This window comes from Heterocephalus glaber, unplaced genomic scaffold (assembly GCF_053883595.1).
Source record: "Heterocephalus glaber isolate CG9 unplaced genomic scaffold, H.glaber_assembly_v1.0 deba00000768, whole genome shotgun sequence".
NCBI classification, from domain to species: domain Eukaryota; kingdom Metazoa; phylum Chordata; class Mammalia; order Rodentia; family Bathyergidae; genus Heterocephalus; species Heterocephalus glaber.
The window spans coordinates 1,555,297-1,571,304 of record NW_028258162.1 but is presented as its reverse complement, the minus strand read 5'-3'; the positions used below and the strand labels follow the sequence as shown (position 1 = coordinate 1,571,304).

Below are 16,008 nucleotides of genomic sequence, written 5' to 3'. Positions count from 1 at the left end.
AGCAGTGCTACAGCCAGCAGCTTTCCACCACACCCTGTTGTGCTTTTGCCGGTGCATCTTTAAGACACATTCCCAGGAGTTGGGGTGCTGGTTAGGAGCAAAGCATGCGATGGGGCAACCGCATCCACGCAGGCACGATGAGGCTGGACCTTCACCACTGCAGAAACCACTCAGAATGGGACAAAGACCAAACACACGGAACTGAGCTTGTAACTCTCAGAGAAACAGGGCAGAGGCTGTACAGGCTGGGTTTGGCAATAGTTTCTTAAAAATGGTACCAAAAGCACAAGCAACAAAAGGCAAAATAGATAAACTGGACTAAGTTAAAATTAAAAATCTTCACTGGGTGTGGTAGTGCACACCTGTAATACCAGCTACTCAGAACACTGAGGCTGAAGCAGCAGGATCAAATGTTTGAGGCCAACCCGGCCGGACAACTTAAGCAAGACCTCATCTCAATAAAAGCAGAAACAAGAATGGAAAAAAAAAAACCTTACCACTTAAGACCCACTAGGAAGACGTTGGGCGGGGGGGGGGGGGTGTGTGGCAATACAGAGAATCAAATCTAGGGCCTCACACTTGCTAGGCAAATGCTCTACACTGAGCTACATCCCAGCCCAGGATGACTAGTATTTAGAGAGAGAGAGAGAGAGAGAGAGAGAGAGAGAGAGAGAGAGAGAGAGAGAGAAGGGAGGAAGGAAGGCAGGCAGGCAAAGGTTGCCAGGGATGTAGAGATGCTGGACCCCTGCACATGCTGATGGGAAGGCAGACGGTACAGACACTGTGGTAAACAAACCGTCCCTTAAGAAGTTACACACAGCCAGGTATGACAGTGCACAGCTGTGATCCCAGCACTTCAGAGGCTGAAAAAAGAAGACCATGAGTTCTGAGGGCTGCCTGTCTCAGAAACAGAGCAAAACAAAAAGGAGGTTAAAAGTTAAATGCAGGGGCCAAGGACGCAGCTCAGTGGTAGAGTGCTTGCCTAGCATTCAGGAGTTCCTGGGTTCAGTCCTTAGTACCACCCCCAAAAATGTTAAAAGCAGAACCACCATATGACTTAGTGATTCTACTTCTGGGTATACATGTAAAAGAACTAAAAAGAGACTCCAACAGACATCTGTAGGCTGATGGCCACTACATTATCCACAATAGCCAAGATGTACAAACAACCTAAGTGTCCATTAGCAGGTGCACAGATAAACAAAAGATAGTCTGACCACACAGTGGAATATTCACTCACGAAAAGGAATGAAGTTCTGAAATGCACTATGGCAGGGACAAACCTTAAAAACATTGTGCTGGGGCCAGGGATTTAGCTCAGTGGTTCCGCCGCCTGCCTCCCAAGTGCAAGGACCCAAGTTGGATCCCCGGTATCAAAACAAAACAAAACAAAACAAAACATTGTGCTAAGCATAAGAAGCCAGACATAAAAGGATATTGTTATGAGTCCTCTTATATACAAAATACAGAGAAGAGGGAAATTCACAAAGGTTACCAGAGACCAAGGGGAGAGGAAGAGTGAAGGAAGCAGAAAAAGGATACACAGTTTTGTGAACATTGCCAGATTCCCGGATGGAGGGGCTGCACCACTGACTCCCACCAGCCACTCGTGGAAGTGTGTTTCCCAGGGCCCTACCACCCCACCCTGTTAGGTGTCCACACTTTTCCTGCTGAACTGGGATCTCATTTCAACCATGAATATTTTCTTGTAATAAAATGTTTTAAAAATCTTTTTAAATTATGTCATAACCAGGTGGAGCTGGTTCTTCAGTTTTTCTTCCCCTTTTCCCTATTTTTCATGGAAACTGTCAATGTGCCTGTCACTCCTCTGAAACTTTACTGTCTACCTGAGCAGTAAGGTCACCAAGGAAAGGAAGTGATGACGCACCAGAAAGCAGTGAGGGATGCGCTGATTTACCTTTCCATTCAGCAGCCAGCTTGGGGTCCGACACTGAGAAGCTGGGCCGGCTTCTTGAGAGGGTGCCTTTTCCAAAATAGCCCTTCCGGGGAGAGAGAGCAGTCAGTGGTGGTCAGACGCCATGTCCCAGCTGCAGCAGGATGCAACTGTTGGGGTCCCGAGTGGCTCACCCCACTTTGCACAGCTGTCCATGGTTATTCACAGCCATTTGGTACCTCTCTGGGGAGCGCAGGAAGTCTGCAGTGCACCTTGTTGACTGACTCCAGTCTAGCCTGACACACAGAGGCCACAGGCGGCAGGGACAGAGGCTCGGGAACACTATGTACCCCAAGGACAATGCCGCCCAGCCCCTCTGCACCCCAAAATTGAAGTGTTCCTCCCTTGGGGCTGATTCCAAAAGCAACACAGGGTCCGCCACACTTTCTCTTTTGGGGTACTGGCGACTAAGCTCCGTCCCCAGCCCCTTTTTAGTTTTTTATTTTGAGACAGGGTCTTACTAAGTCTCTCAGGGTTGGCTCAATTTTGTAATCCTCCTCAGAAAACTGAAATAACAATAAAATAAAAACCCTTCAACCAGGCATGGTGGCTCACACCTGTAATCCTAGCACTTGGGAGGCTGAGGCAGGAGGACTGCCATGAGTTTGAGGTCTGCCTAGACGACATGCTGAGTTCAAGGGCCAGCCTGAACTACACAATGAGACCCTGTCTCAAAACAACCACAAAAATAAATAAATAACCCTTCACCCTCCATGTAAATTTAACAACCAGAATACACAAAGTGCATGGCACTTATAAAGACTTTTGCTTAATATCAGGGGTTTCGAATGAAGGCCTCACTGTTGAGCTGCGGAGAGATGGGGGCCTGTGCTCCCTGAACCAGAGGTAGGGCCACCCACTCCCCTACAGCCTGAGAGGGCGGGGGGAAGGTGACAGGAGGCCACTCACTGCTTGTCTCAGGCTGTGTGACGGGCGCAGGAACCCTCTGTGGCGACAGGACCACCCTAAACTGGATCGTGGGCCTGGGGTGTAGCTCGGTGTTGCAGTGGCAGGCCCATAGCTTACTCCTCAGAAACCAAAACAATGCCAAATATCGAAACTGGATTGTCGTGGTAGCTGCAACCCTCTCTAAATGTCAGACAATCACTGAACTGCGCATGGACGGAGGGAGAGCTTTAGGGCTGTAAATCATACCTCAGTCAAGCCAATGTTTAAATGCTCCAAGTCATGAACGAGCTACAGGGGGGGAAAGAGCAAGCAAACTACCAATCTCGGCCCAATCCATGGCTGCTGGAAAACAGTACAAACCAGACCTTGACCCCATCTAAGACACCCAGCCAGGTGAGCGTTCATAGACCTCGCGGACCAGTCCAGGAGCTGGAGGAAGCTGCAGGAATGTGGTGGGGGACAGGGGGCACTCGCTGGGCACACACCACATTTCTGTAAGCAGGTCCCTCACTTCACAATTATCACGCGCTGCTTTTCTAATTGCTGCAACGCAGGCCAGGGTACAGGGGCTCCTGGGTCAGCTCACTACCCCAACCAACTCGAGGCCTTGGGCACCTGATGCCAACTGCACCAGACCAAGGTGGCAGGGCTGGGGGTACAGGGAGGAATGAAGGCACTCACTTTCCCATACAGCTGCTCCATGTCTGCAGGGCTCCGCACGAGCACGTGGTTGTCGATCATCTCGGCACGGAATACTCTGAATTCCTTCTGAGGACCTGGGTCCTGACCAAGTGGGATTGGCAGAGGAGACTCATAGCTCTCATACACTCTTCTTTTCCTCTTTGGGGCATGGAACACAGCCTCCGCCATCCCTCAAGGGCAAGAGCTCTTTAAAGAAACAGCTAATAATACTCTGATCATTTATATCCAGTCTTGGGAAGTGCTGTGGTCTATGGGGAAAACAGGATCTTTACAGCAGTTACCCAGAAGATAGGGAGTCACAAGAACACGCTGTTCCAGCAGTGCCAGCCACAGTCACCAAGAACGTCTCGGCCCTGAGGCCCCAGGGAGGCAGTCTTGGTATTTCCACCGAAAGGGGACAGTAAGGCCAAGTGACCGCAGCGTGACGTCTCCTGGGAGCAAGCACTGCTGGATCCCTGCCTGCCGGGACTTTGTTCCTGGCTTCCCTCAGCCAGCCATGTTTCCTGAGGACTTTCAGGGCTCCTGGTATTCACAGGACATAAGATGAAGCCAAGTTAACAGGTTAAATCTAATGAGCACACTGTGTTCCAGAAAGGCCTCAAATACATCAGAAATACTGGGTTCATCAGCTGCCAGGATCAAACCCAGGGCCTTGCACATGTGAGGCAGGTGCTGTATTACTGAGCTGCCTCCAGCCTCTGCTCCAGCCTTTTAAAGTCATCGATAAGGAATAACTGATGGGGCTGTCATCATTTAAGGACCCCATGCGTATCACCCACACTCGCTGCTGTGAGCAGCTGGCTTTGGCAGCATGCAAACCAACACTAGAATGCCTCAACCACTTCCTGGGTAATTCTGGGCAAATGTTATAGAATCTCTCTGTGCTTCAGTTTCCTCAGCAGCAAAATAAGAATCAAAATGGACTCTATCTCATACTCCCTGACAGCAAAAAGGGAGTTAAACCCAGTGGCCTGGACACAACAGAGACCCAGAGCTTGGGAAGACGCCACAGCAGGTGAGGGTAAGAAGAGAGTCTTTGGTGTGAGGGATTCAGCTGCCACTGCACCAGATGTGCTGGCGGGAGCTGGGAGCCAGGATGGGCTGCTCCCTCGGCCCAGGAGTGGGCCTGATATAAATGGGGCGCTCGGGTGGGACTTGAGGACTGCAGCTCCAGGGATGCTGAGGGATGGACAGGACTCATCACCTGGGTGCCCTCAGCTCTCCACACCGGCCGGAAACTGTCAGAACTCAACCAAGCCGAGGCAGGAGGTGAACAGCTTTAAAGGTTTCATGACCATTAAAAAGAAATGAAGCCGGGGACTTAGCTCAGTGGTTCCGCCACTTGCCTAGCAAGTGCAACGTCCCGAGTTTGACCCCCAGTACCAAAAAAGACAAAAGAAAAAAAAATGATGCCGGGTGTGGTGACACCCTCCTGTTATCCCAGAACTCAGGAGGCCGAGGCAGGAGGATCACTGCAAGTTCAAGGCCAGCCTGGGCTACATTGTGAGACCGTGCCTCCAAAAAAAAAAAAAAAAAAAAAATTAAAGCCCTTAGTGTGTGATGATACCCTTATATAACTCCAAGAAACTGCTGAGGAACTAAATGAGGACACAGACCAAGAAACTGATGAACCGATGGCAAAATCACCCTCAAAAACCAACACAGAGCTGCTGGGCAGGGACAGAGCCACCGAACTGTGTTTGGGCAGCAACATGGAGGACAGTTGAGTTTCTACCTAAGGTCCTCAAGGTGGCGCCACCTTCACTTCCACTTAATACTAACTGGCACATATTGCATTTGGAATTTTTTAAAAAGGAAAAAAAGTTTGACGGCCAACTTTAGCTCCAATTACATTTTCTCAACAGATGAAAACACAAAGTTGAATTTTAATTTGCCTGGCTTTGTTTAGGGCTCCCCCTTTCCGACTGCTGTCAGACTATGCGAAAGACAAGACCCAAGCTATGACACCAACTTCCTAAATCTAAAATCCTAAAGGTGAGGCCAAGGGACCCAGATGATTCTAACAGGCAGCCAGGTTTGGGGATGGCTGCCATGACAACACCTCCACATCTACCAATCAGCTGGGTCCCACTATCACCGACTGGAAGTTAGCGATGTCAATTACAGTAGTACTTTGGTTCATGAACTTAATTCTCTCCACGATTCTGGTCGCGAACTGAATTGGACAAGAACTGAATCAAATTCAATGGTTAGGTTCAACGTTGACCTTATGGGGAAATTTGGTTTTCACCCAATTTAGTCTGCAACCAGAACTGCAGAGAGAATTAAATTCGAGAACTGAGGTGCTACTGTATTCATAACTGGATGTCGCTGAACTGTGTACTGGCACTCTCTAGGGTATCTTAAATATTCTCCATTTCTATACTCAAACCCTTTCTTGGTAAATACTACCCATTTCGTTCATCTGTCAGGGTTCTTCTCTTCAGAAAAGAGAACCAACAAAATATATACAGTTGGCCCCTTATATATGCAGGCTCTGTATCCATGGATCCAACCAACAGCGGGTAGACAACACGGGGGAAAATCACTTATATGTGAAATAGGTACATTTCCCCCTTTTCCTTATTCCCTAAACTTTAGGAATGTGGAACACATTTGAAGAGTGCTCACATCATAGGTAGAAGGGATCTGAGATGATGTCAAGCATGCAGGAAGACGAGGTTGTGTGCAAATGCTGTGCCTTTTACACAGGGACGAGAACACCCTCACACCTGGGGACCAGGGGTGGGTCCTGGAACCAAGTCCCCCGAGGATACCGAGGGATAATGGTGCTCCAACCCAAGTGCATGTGAGAGGAGCGTCCTTTCACTCTGCAACTTTGCACACTGTGAGCTGAGCCCAGTTCTTTCACCCTTGAATCAGACAGCAGTGGAGAGCAGTCAGGCAAGTGCTCAAAATGCAATACACTGAACTACCATAGGACCCTGCACTTCCACTCCTTAGCATAGTTCATGGAAAAGTTTGTGCACGAATGCTTACACTTGGTGTTATTCAGCCATGTAACTGCCAAGAAGTGGACTCCACCCAAATGTCCACCCACAGGCGGCTGATCAACAGAACCTGGTCTACCCACACCATAGAACATTACTTGGCCATGAAAAAGGTGTAAGTGCTGATACATTCTCCAGTGAAGGAGCCTCCCAAGTAGTATGCTGAGTGAAGATTCCAGGTACAAAAAAGACCACCGGTGAGATTGCTAGCATGAAACATCTAGAACAGGCAAATTTGCAGAGCTGGGGGCTGTGGGAAGGGGAACATGGGGAGTGACTGGTAATAGATTGTTTATTTGGGGGCTGAATATTCTAAAATTAGATTGCAGTGAAGGTGACAGCTGTACAATTCTCTGAATCCTAAGACTACTGAATTGCACATTTTAAAAATCATAAATTTTACGGAAATATATATATATATCTTGAGAGAATATAAAGCTATTATTTTAAACAATCTGGTAAGAGGAAAAGCACCTTCCAGGCTATGAACTGCAAGAATGGTTTCATACTGTCTCAAAAAAAAAAGTTTCATACTGTCTCAATGTGATGGTCTTGGGTTCAATCCCCAGTACTGTAAATACACACATAAATAAATTTGGTATGAATACCAACATCAGCCTTCTGGAGAAGATCGGAAAGAACTGTCTCACAAGGCAGAATTCCCTTTCCAGGAGGGAAAAATCTCAACACGGAAAGCTTCGTGGAAGAATTCTTTGATGCTGAGCCTAGCATGGTGAGCACGCCTGTAATCCCATCACTCAGGAGGCTGAGGCAGGAGGATTGCTTCGAGTTCATGGCCAGCTAGCTGGGGCTACGAGAGAGAGAGAGAGAGAGAGAGAGAGAGAGAGAGAGAGAGAGAGAGAGAGAGAGAGAGAGAGAGAGAGAGGGAGGGAGGGAGGGAGGGAGGGAGGGAGGGAGGGAGAGAGAGGGAGGGAGGAGAGAGGAAAGAGAGAGAGAGGACAGGATTACGTCCTACTTAAATTGGAAGGCAAAGCAGAAGAGAAAGGCCTGCATCTGACACCCTCAGCATGTGGAGTAGGCATTCACGCACTCTTTTCTCAGTGCCCCGACAGGAGAAGAGTAGGATGGGAGAGGGGGAATGTGATCAAAAGGAAAGTTGTGCATCATAGGCAGGTATGGGCTCCAGACCGGGAGTGCCACATGCGCTTGGGTGACAGGTGACAATGACCACCCTTATTTCACAGAGAGACAAAAGTCAGGCAGGGGGGCGGGGGGGCAAGGCCTAAGGACGCCAAGGAAATCGATGCTCTGGAAAGGCTCGGTGCGAAGTCGGGGGTCTGGGCGCACGGCTTGGGGATCTGGCTCCCGATGCTGGAGATCGCAGCCCGCGGCTTGAGCGTGCCACACCGGCTCCACCTCCGAGCTGCACCCCAGCCCACGCAGAGGAACACGGCCACTGGGTGCGCATGCGCCCGTGGGGACCATCACTCTCCATGTCCCAAACGTGGGCCCGCCAGACACCCCAGCGCGTGCAGTTAGCGTATTTACTTAGCTGCTCCCCGCTTCTCTCCCTGTGCCGAGCCCTAACTCTTTCGGGCGGGCCGACGCTCGGACCTGGTCCGCCAAGCCTCCCCCAGCCAAGGCAGCGCCGGAAGACCCCGGGCCCTTCTCCGCCCGCCCTGGGGGGGTCGTCTGGAGAGCCGCGCCCACCCTGCAGGCCTGAGTCCCGGGGGCCTGGCCTCCCCGCGCCCCAGTCTCTCACCCGCCTCGGTCCACGCGCTCGCCGTCACCCGGCAACACCGCCTGGGGGCGGATGCCTCGGCCGTCAAGCAGCGAGGCCGTAAAATCAGTCGAGTGCGCAGCCTCAAAGGCGCAGGCTGTCCGGTCAGCTGTACCGCAGTGCGCCTGCGCAAAGCCATAACCCTAGTTCACTCCCAGGTGGGAGACCAAAGCAGCTTGTTGTTTTTCCTGTTCTTCTGGCTTCTGTAAGGGAACGGTTCTTGGTTACTCCTCACAGCAACCCCACAAGACTCGTTTTACAGCTGAGCAGCGAAGCTACCTGGTGCGGGTCGCATAGTGGAGCCGGGGTACCTTTGGGGATCCCACCGCGCTTCATCCAAAGGCTGTGCCTGGGGACTGTGACCTCGGCCTGCGCCGTGTGACCCGGGCCTTGAAACCAGCTATGCAAGGGCGCCCCTGCTGTGAGTCACCCGGTGACCCCAGGGACTTCAGAGCCTTGTGTCTTCCATTGAGGAGCAGGTGGCCAGGGCTCTGAGAGTGACAGCCCCCTCCTTCCTGGTCACGTATCGCAGCCCTGGCTGGGAGGCCACAGACGCCTTGGCAGATGGGGAGGAGGGAAGAGGTCGGGGGGAGGGTGGCAGATGTGCAGGAGATGCTCTTGGGGCCACTTGGCACAACTCGGGGACTGCGGGGCCTCTTTAGCCCTCCTTTGCACACGCTGTGCCTCTGGCTGGAGCACTCTTCTCCCCTGTTGGCTGCTGTAATTTCGGGTTGTCCTTCAGATGTCGGCTCGGCGCTCACCTGGGCCAGGGCACCTGCTTGGAGGACGGGCTTCTGCGTTCTGCAGTGTCTGGCTCAGCATGTGTTGTCCCAGCTTCATGCTCTTTCTCAACCGGTCTGTGAGCTCTTGGGAGAACAAGATCACCGTGCAGCATCCATGGCATGCTTAGCCTGCGAGGGCTTGGACTGTGGGCCAGGGAGTACAGGCTTCAGACGATGCAAAATCCAAGCGATTCACGGCTGGAGTGGCAGCAGGGAAAAGAAGGGAAGAGGCATTGTCAAGATTCACAGACTAGTGGCCGCCTGTCTTCCTTCCTTCTTTCCTTCTTTCTCCCCACCCTTCTCCTTCCCTCTCCTCCCCTCCCTTCTTTCCTCTCCTCTCTTCCTTTCCTTGTGGGCTTAAACCCAGGGCCTTCACACCAAGCTTTATCCCCAGCCCCTTTTTTAGTTTGAGACAGGGTCTTGCTAAATTGCCCTGGTAAGACTTGAATTTAGGATCCTCCTGCCTCAGCCTCCTGACTGCTGCTATTACAGCTGTGTCCCACCACACTTAGCCTTAGTCTGCTTTTCATCGCTGCAACAAAATATGCGGGGCTGGGAAATGTAGAGTCTTGTTCAGCCCACTGGGCTGGAGATTCCAGGGTGAAGCATCCGCATCACTGGCTCAGCCCTACTGCAAGGTGGGCACGTGGAGGAGAGAGCACCCCCATGAGCCGAGGCAGGACACCCGCCTTGCCTTCCCTGAGCAGCGCCCCCTGCTGCCTGATGACGCTGCAAGCCCCCACCACCCCGAGGTCCAGTCCCCCAACACGAGAGCCCTTTAGGGTTCACCCAACCCACTGTGGTGCTGCGAGTGGAGTGGGCAGCTGGAGGCAGTGCTGCGCTTGAAGTGCCAACCCCAGAAGCATGGGCAGGGCATCCCTGATCTGAAATGCTTGGGACCAAAAGTGTTTTGGATTTTGGAATCTTTGCCAATACAGAATGTGATATGTTGGGAATGACATCCTGGTCTACACATGAAATTTGATTTTTTTGCTCACACCTCCTCCATACACACAGCTGGAAATTTGACAGTATTTTCAGGGCCCTGCATTTCCACCTCGACCCATCACAGGAGCTCAAGTGTGGAATTCTCTCTCCATAGCGTCAGGGCTGAGGTTTTCTGATTTTGTAGCACTTGGGGTTTTCGGGTTAGAGCCACTCAGCCCATATTGGGTTTGGAACTGGAGGATTTTAACAATGCAAGGGTCTCTGAGGGTCACAGAGGAGCCAGAGTAGAGGATGGTGAATGAAATGCTCTTCCCTTACTTTTTCTTATGTCCTCATGGCAAACCTTTTGTTACGATCATTTTCAAACATACGGGAAAGTCATCTTATACTGTAAACCATCGCTTGCACAGCCTTCCATTTTTTGCCCCTTCCACACACACTTATTGCCCAACTGGAGAAGTTTGCTGTTGAGATAGACTCACCGTGTCCCCCAGGGTGGTCTCAAATTCCTGGGCATGGGCGAGCTCCTGCCTCAGCCTCCTGATAGCTAAAACTATGGGCACAAGCCACACTAGAGTATTTTTAAAACAATCCCAGGGCCCAGGTGTGGTGGCACACACCTGTAATCCCAGTGCTTGGGAGGCTGAGCCAGGAAGATTGAAAATTCGAAGGCCAACCTGGGCTACGTAACGAATTCAAGGCCAGCCTGGACTAAATAGTGAGACCCTGTCTCAAAACAAACCCCAAATAAACCACCCCCAAAACATGAACGTCATAGAAAATTCCACCCAGCTCTTTGTGCATTTCTGGTGGACAAGGGCTTAGTTTATTACATGTGTATGCAGTGTATACACACATGTGACACAGCTGTGTAGTTGATTCTCATTATTTGAGATGGTTCTGCCCTAAGGTTGCTGAATCACAGACAGTGAACATTGCACCGCTGCTCTCAGGGGAAACGGCTGGGTTTCAGGGCACCTGGGATCCCGACATTGCCACCACCTGATCAATGCACTGCCTTGTTCTCCATGTTTCTATTTAAAGACACTTCATACAGTATCAATTGTTGATTCATTAATGTGGAACTTGGGCCAACAGCTCCACGACTGTTGCCCAAAGGCATCTTATCTAGCCCTCGACCTTCCTCTAGGGAGGTTTGGGACCCTGGGCAACCCTCAGTGCTCCACTCCAGGGGTGGGGGTGGGGGTGGGGGTGCGTGCAAAACAGCTAAGCCACCTGCAAAAGCACAGTGTGCTTGGCTGGGTCAGGAGCCCAGAAAGCACATTGTTTATGTTAGGGATGGGGGGAGGTGCCGGGGCTCTTGGCCCCCAGTCTGTATGTGCAAAGGACTGCGAATGTCAGGCACTGGTTCTGAGGCCACAGCAGCTTCTAATGAGGGGATGAAGTGCAAATGGAGAATCAGAACAGGAAGGATGAATGGTACCTGCGTGCCCGTTATAATGCTGGGGTCTCTACAGTGGACAGTGATCCTTCACGTTATCTGTGACATGGGACACAGAACCACCAAGTAATATGTAGCAGGAAGATTTTTTTTTAAAAGCTGTTTTCCTGGCATGGTGGCATGCGCCTGGAGTCCCAGCACTCAGGAGACTGAGGCAGGAGGATCACCATGAGTTTGAGGCCAGCCTGGGCTATGCAGTGAGACCCTGTCCACAAAAAAGAGTTGTTCACCTGAAATCCAAGTTCACGTAGGTGTCCTTGTCCTTGTCCTTTCTGTTCTTTGCAGTGCTGGGGATGGAGCACAGGGCCTCAGCTGTGTCTCATATTTTATCTGCCACCCTCGTGGCAGTTTACTGTTTAGTGGGTGTCAAGCACTGTGAATCCGCTGTCCCCACCCTGTGACGGGCTGGTGAGGCCATGTCATCGCCTGTCCCCATGTGAGCCACCTGGCTTGCCCGTGGTCTCTCGAGCAATAGTGGAGGTCAGGGAGGCCCCAGATCTATGTGACTCCGGCCTTGGGTTCCCTTTAATCTGTCATGCTAGACACAGGAGAGGACCCTGCATTCCACACGGAAATAGAAAAATGACCGACAGCGTTGTGAGAGGGGCAGGGCCGGGGGCTTCTTTGCTGTGGAGAGGTGAACCCTGAGTCCAGCCTGGAAGGTGGGGACAGGACGGGTGGCGGCTGCGGCACTGGTCTGCAGCGGGGAGGAGGGGCCCGGCAGGGCAGGAGGTCAAGCCTGATAAGGTCCCTTAGGTGGGGCTCGATCTGCAGGAGCTTGGTTCAGGCTTGACTCCTGGACTTTACCCCGCAGACAATGGGGAGCCGCGGGAATTTCTGAGCAGGGCTGGGCTGTCGACCCACTGATATCTCCAGACAGGCCTAGCCCTGCAGTACCCAATCGTAGCCACCAGAGGGAGACATTTCAGCAGGTTTAAACCACCCTGGCTCGTGGACACTGCTTTTCGGGGACCGACAAGGACAGGGTCCCCCAGGACTCACGTACGCCCAGCATCCTCGACCAAAAATAAAGCGCAAGGCCTGCGGGACAAGGTGAGATGAGAGACACCGTCCTGCTCAGCCTACTGCTGACACTAACCCTCGGTGCTGCCCAGCCCTGCAGGGCGTGCGGAACGAAAGGCAGAGCGCGGTCACAGGGTCCCGCCTGCCCCAGCGCGGAAGCCCCATCGGCTCCCATCGACTGCTTAACCCCATTCACTGGCAGGGAAACTGAGGTTCTGAGGGCACGCGGCAGGGCCGTGGGACACAGGGGACACCACGTGCTGAGGGCTGGGCACTGTCTACACCCCACTGTGTCAGGGAGACCCTGAAGCCCGGTGCTCTGGAGAGAGCTGACCCGTCCTCAGGGTGCTGTGGGACTCACGGTCACGCAGAGGGTGCCCACGAAGGGGACTGGGTCCCAGGGTGCTGCCGGTTCCTTCACAGTCAAACATATCCGGCTGCAGGTCAATGTGCTGGAGAAACTTAGGTATATATTCCCGAAGAGACACTTAGCAAAGGTGTTTGTTTTTGTTTTGTTTTTTTAAATCAAAGCCTATTGGTTTTGTAATTTTTTTAAAAAAAGGGAAAGGAAACACCCTAAATGTCCCTGCCCGAGGAATGGATATATAGACTATGATATAGAACATCCACACAGAGGATACTATGCAGCAGTTAAAAGGAATGAATTAGGCCAGTATGGTGGCACATGGCTGTGATCCTCGGTACTTGGGAGGCTGAAGTAGGATGATCCCAAGGTGGAGGTCATCCTGGGCAACTCAGTGAGCCCCTGTCTCAAAATAAAAAAGGGAGACAGGGATGCAGCTCAGAGCTCCTTAGATCCAATTCCTAATATGAAAAAAGGGATAAATTTTAAAAACGGCGGTGATGAAGTTGAGAGGCAGAACGGTATGAATCACACAACACCATTTATGTGAATTAAAATACACACAAAATATCAAGTAATGGATGTACAGATAGGCATGTTAAATTATTTTTAAGAATCTCAGAAGTCTGAGGACCAGATCCATTAGTTCTCCCTGGGACTTTGGTAGCAGATAAGAGGGCCTCAGCTTTATCTCTCATGCTTTATTTCTTAAATAAACCAGGATGGTGGGAATATAGGTGGCTGTTGCATCTTTTGTTGTGCTCACCTTTATCCAGGGCACTGGGCATGGAACGCAGGGCCTTGGCACTGAGCTGCACGCCCTGCCCCCCTTTTGCTGACACTGGGTCTCCGTAAGTCACTAAGTTGCCCAAGCAGGGCTCGAACTTAGATCCTCCTGCCTCCTTATCCTCCCACAGTGCTGGGATTGCAGACGTGCGCCACCCCGCCGGCCTTGGACACCTCTCCACGCCTGTGCTTGGTGACTTTGCCTACTCCCCAGCCTCTGGAAGAGCCTGAGCTGAACGCTCTCTGTAGACTGCTGAGCCCTACAGGGACGGGCACCAGTGGGCCCGCCGGCACTGCACAGGGAGTCGGCTCAGGGACGCTGTGTGGACAGGCAGGACACAGGCTGTGACGTACTGTGTGTGGGTGAGATGGGCAGGTGTGAGCCTCACCGACACCTGGAAGGACTCCTCTCTGGTCCACTCACCATGGCTGAGTGATGCCACTCTAGCCTCCCGTGCCCCTCCTCCTTCCTGTTTATTCTGTTATAAATGACATGAGGTACATGTTGGGCTTGCTTTCTTTCTCTTTCTTTCTTTCTTTCCTTTTTTTTTTTTTTTTTTTTTTTTTGAGACAGGGTCTTGCTTTGTAGTTCAGCCTGGTCTTGAACTCACTATGTAGCCCAGGCTGACTTCGAACTCACAGGGATTCTCCTGCCTCAGCCTCCCAAGTGCTGGGATGACAGGCATGCGCCACCACACCTGGCAGAGCACCTTACTTTTATGGACCAATTTTCCTGCTCTTTTATCCCTTACTACACCTCTTTTTGTAAATACTTCTATTCTCCCCATTTTAAAGACAAGGACAGTGAGAGAAGTTAAATAGTTTGCCCCAGGTAACCCAGCCCGGAAATGGCAGGGGTAGATGCAGCCGCCAGGCTCTCTGTTGGGCTGATGCTACGTTTCGGAGCTGCTTTAAGGTCTCATCTCTTATCCTGAGAAGGAGACAGTGGACTAAAACAAGCCCGTGTTTTAGTCCACTCTCTGTGACTCTGTCCCAGAACCACATGAAGTCTCCCCGGTTCCAGGTTGCTCTTCGGTGTGTGACCCTGCATCCCCACCTCAGGGCTGAAGAACCCCAATCCGCTCACAGGACAGACAGTCCCCAGCTCCTCGGCCTCCGATGTCAGAAGGCCTGAATTCCAGGCAGACCGGCAATAAGGTGCCAGTCATCAAATTCGAAACCTATCTTCAGCAAAGACATGCATTTGTTGCCAGAAAGCAAATAGCATTTTCTTTTCTTTCTCATTTTTTTTTAGCCCAAACAAAACATCCTCTTATGAAATATGTCTAATTTGCAATATTTACTTTCCTTTTATTTAATAACAGGAAAGGGTTTGCTGGACTTTTGTTGATTTTTGCATTTCTTATTGAAATTCTTAAGGGGGTTTTGGGGGAACTTAATCAGCAAAAAGGAGGAGGGAAAATCTCTCATCTGCGTTCCACAAGACTTATTAACGGAGGAAACGGCTGTTTGTCTAAGAGCGTTGTCTGTTGTCTGGTGGGCGGAGGTTCTGTCCCCTGCTCCTGAGTCCAGAGTCCCTTTCCGTACTTCGTACTGGAAGGAAAAGGCCCGTGCGTCCTCACAGCAGCTCACTGAGCTAGGCAGATGACCTCCCGCTGGCGAGGCCCAGCGAGGTAAAGTGACTCGCTCAAGGTCACACAGCTGGACAAGAGCGGAGGCGGCGTCCCGGGCCACGCAGCAGGACGACAGCTGGCGTGGACACGGCTGCCCCTGACGGACCCTGAGCGGCGTGGTCCGGCCCTTGCCGGCTCCATGCTGACTGAGGACCCTGCGTCTGTCTATCTTTCCTCCTAACAGGGTCACTGACGGGGAGGGGAGGGGCGGTGCGTTGCTCTCCTGGCCCGCACACTGCGGTCTCCATCCGCCGGGGTGCCCATGGCCGCCCTTCCTCGACGCCAGGAGCCCTGCGGCTCGGCTCCTACGCCCGCGTGGGCCGGGGCTGGCAGCCGGGTCAGGGCACGAAGGCTCTGCTGGCCCAGCGAGAGGGGAGGCGCGGGCGGGACACGCACGCACGCTCAGAGCCCTGAGCGGGGCTCGGGGAGCGACTCAGGAGCAGATGTCACGCTGGGTGCAAAGGGACCGGCCTTCAGGGGCCTTCCAGGCCCAGGGAGCTGGGGACACACGGTGAGTTCAGGACCGCCGGGCAGGAGCCGGGGCTGGTGGTCTGCACCAGCACTCGGGAGGCTGAGGCGGGAGGATCACTTGAGCCCAGGAGTTCAAGGCCAGCCTGGGCAATACAGGGAGAAAGACATGGAGATGGAGATCGGGGTGTGGAGAGAACAAAGCCGGGCCAGAACGGGGCCAA

The 16,008-nt window shown here is 52.1% G+C and overlaps 1 protein-coding gene across 15 annotated transcripts in view; it reads right to left on the bottom strand.

Annotated features, from left to right (window-relative positions):
* The window catches only part of Tsen2 (tRNA splicing endonuclease subunit 2), a 31,326-nt gene extending 22,935 nt beyond the window's left edge, over positions 1-8,391 (bottom strand). For 3 of the 15 annotated variants that reach the window (XR_002392201.2, XM_004875107.4, XM_021252399.2), the window contains exons 1-4: positions 8,300-8,389; positions 7,189-7,387; positions 3,545-3,646; positions 1,919-2,000 (exon numbers count right to left, since the gene is read on the bottom strand). Coding sequence is in view for 10 of the 15 variants with exons in the window: in XM_004875107.4 (XP_004875164.2) it covers positions 1,919-2,000; positions 3,545-3,646; positions 7,189-7,371 (367 nt within the window). In the remaining 5 variants the exon portion in view is untranslated. Of the gene's footprint in view, positions 1-1,918; positions 2,001-3,544; positions 7,388-8,299 lie in introns of all 15 variants that reach the window. The other 12 variants (XR_002392199.2, XR_002392200.2, XM_004875108.4 and 9 more) reach the window with 10 other exon arrangements.
* Between the last annotated feature and the right edge of the window lie 7,617 nt (positions 8,392-16,008).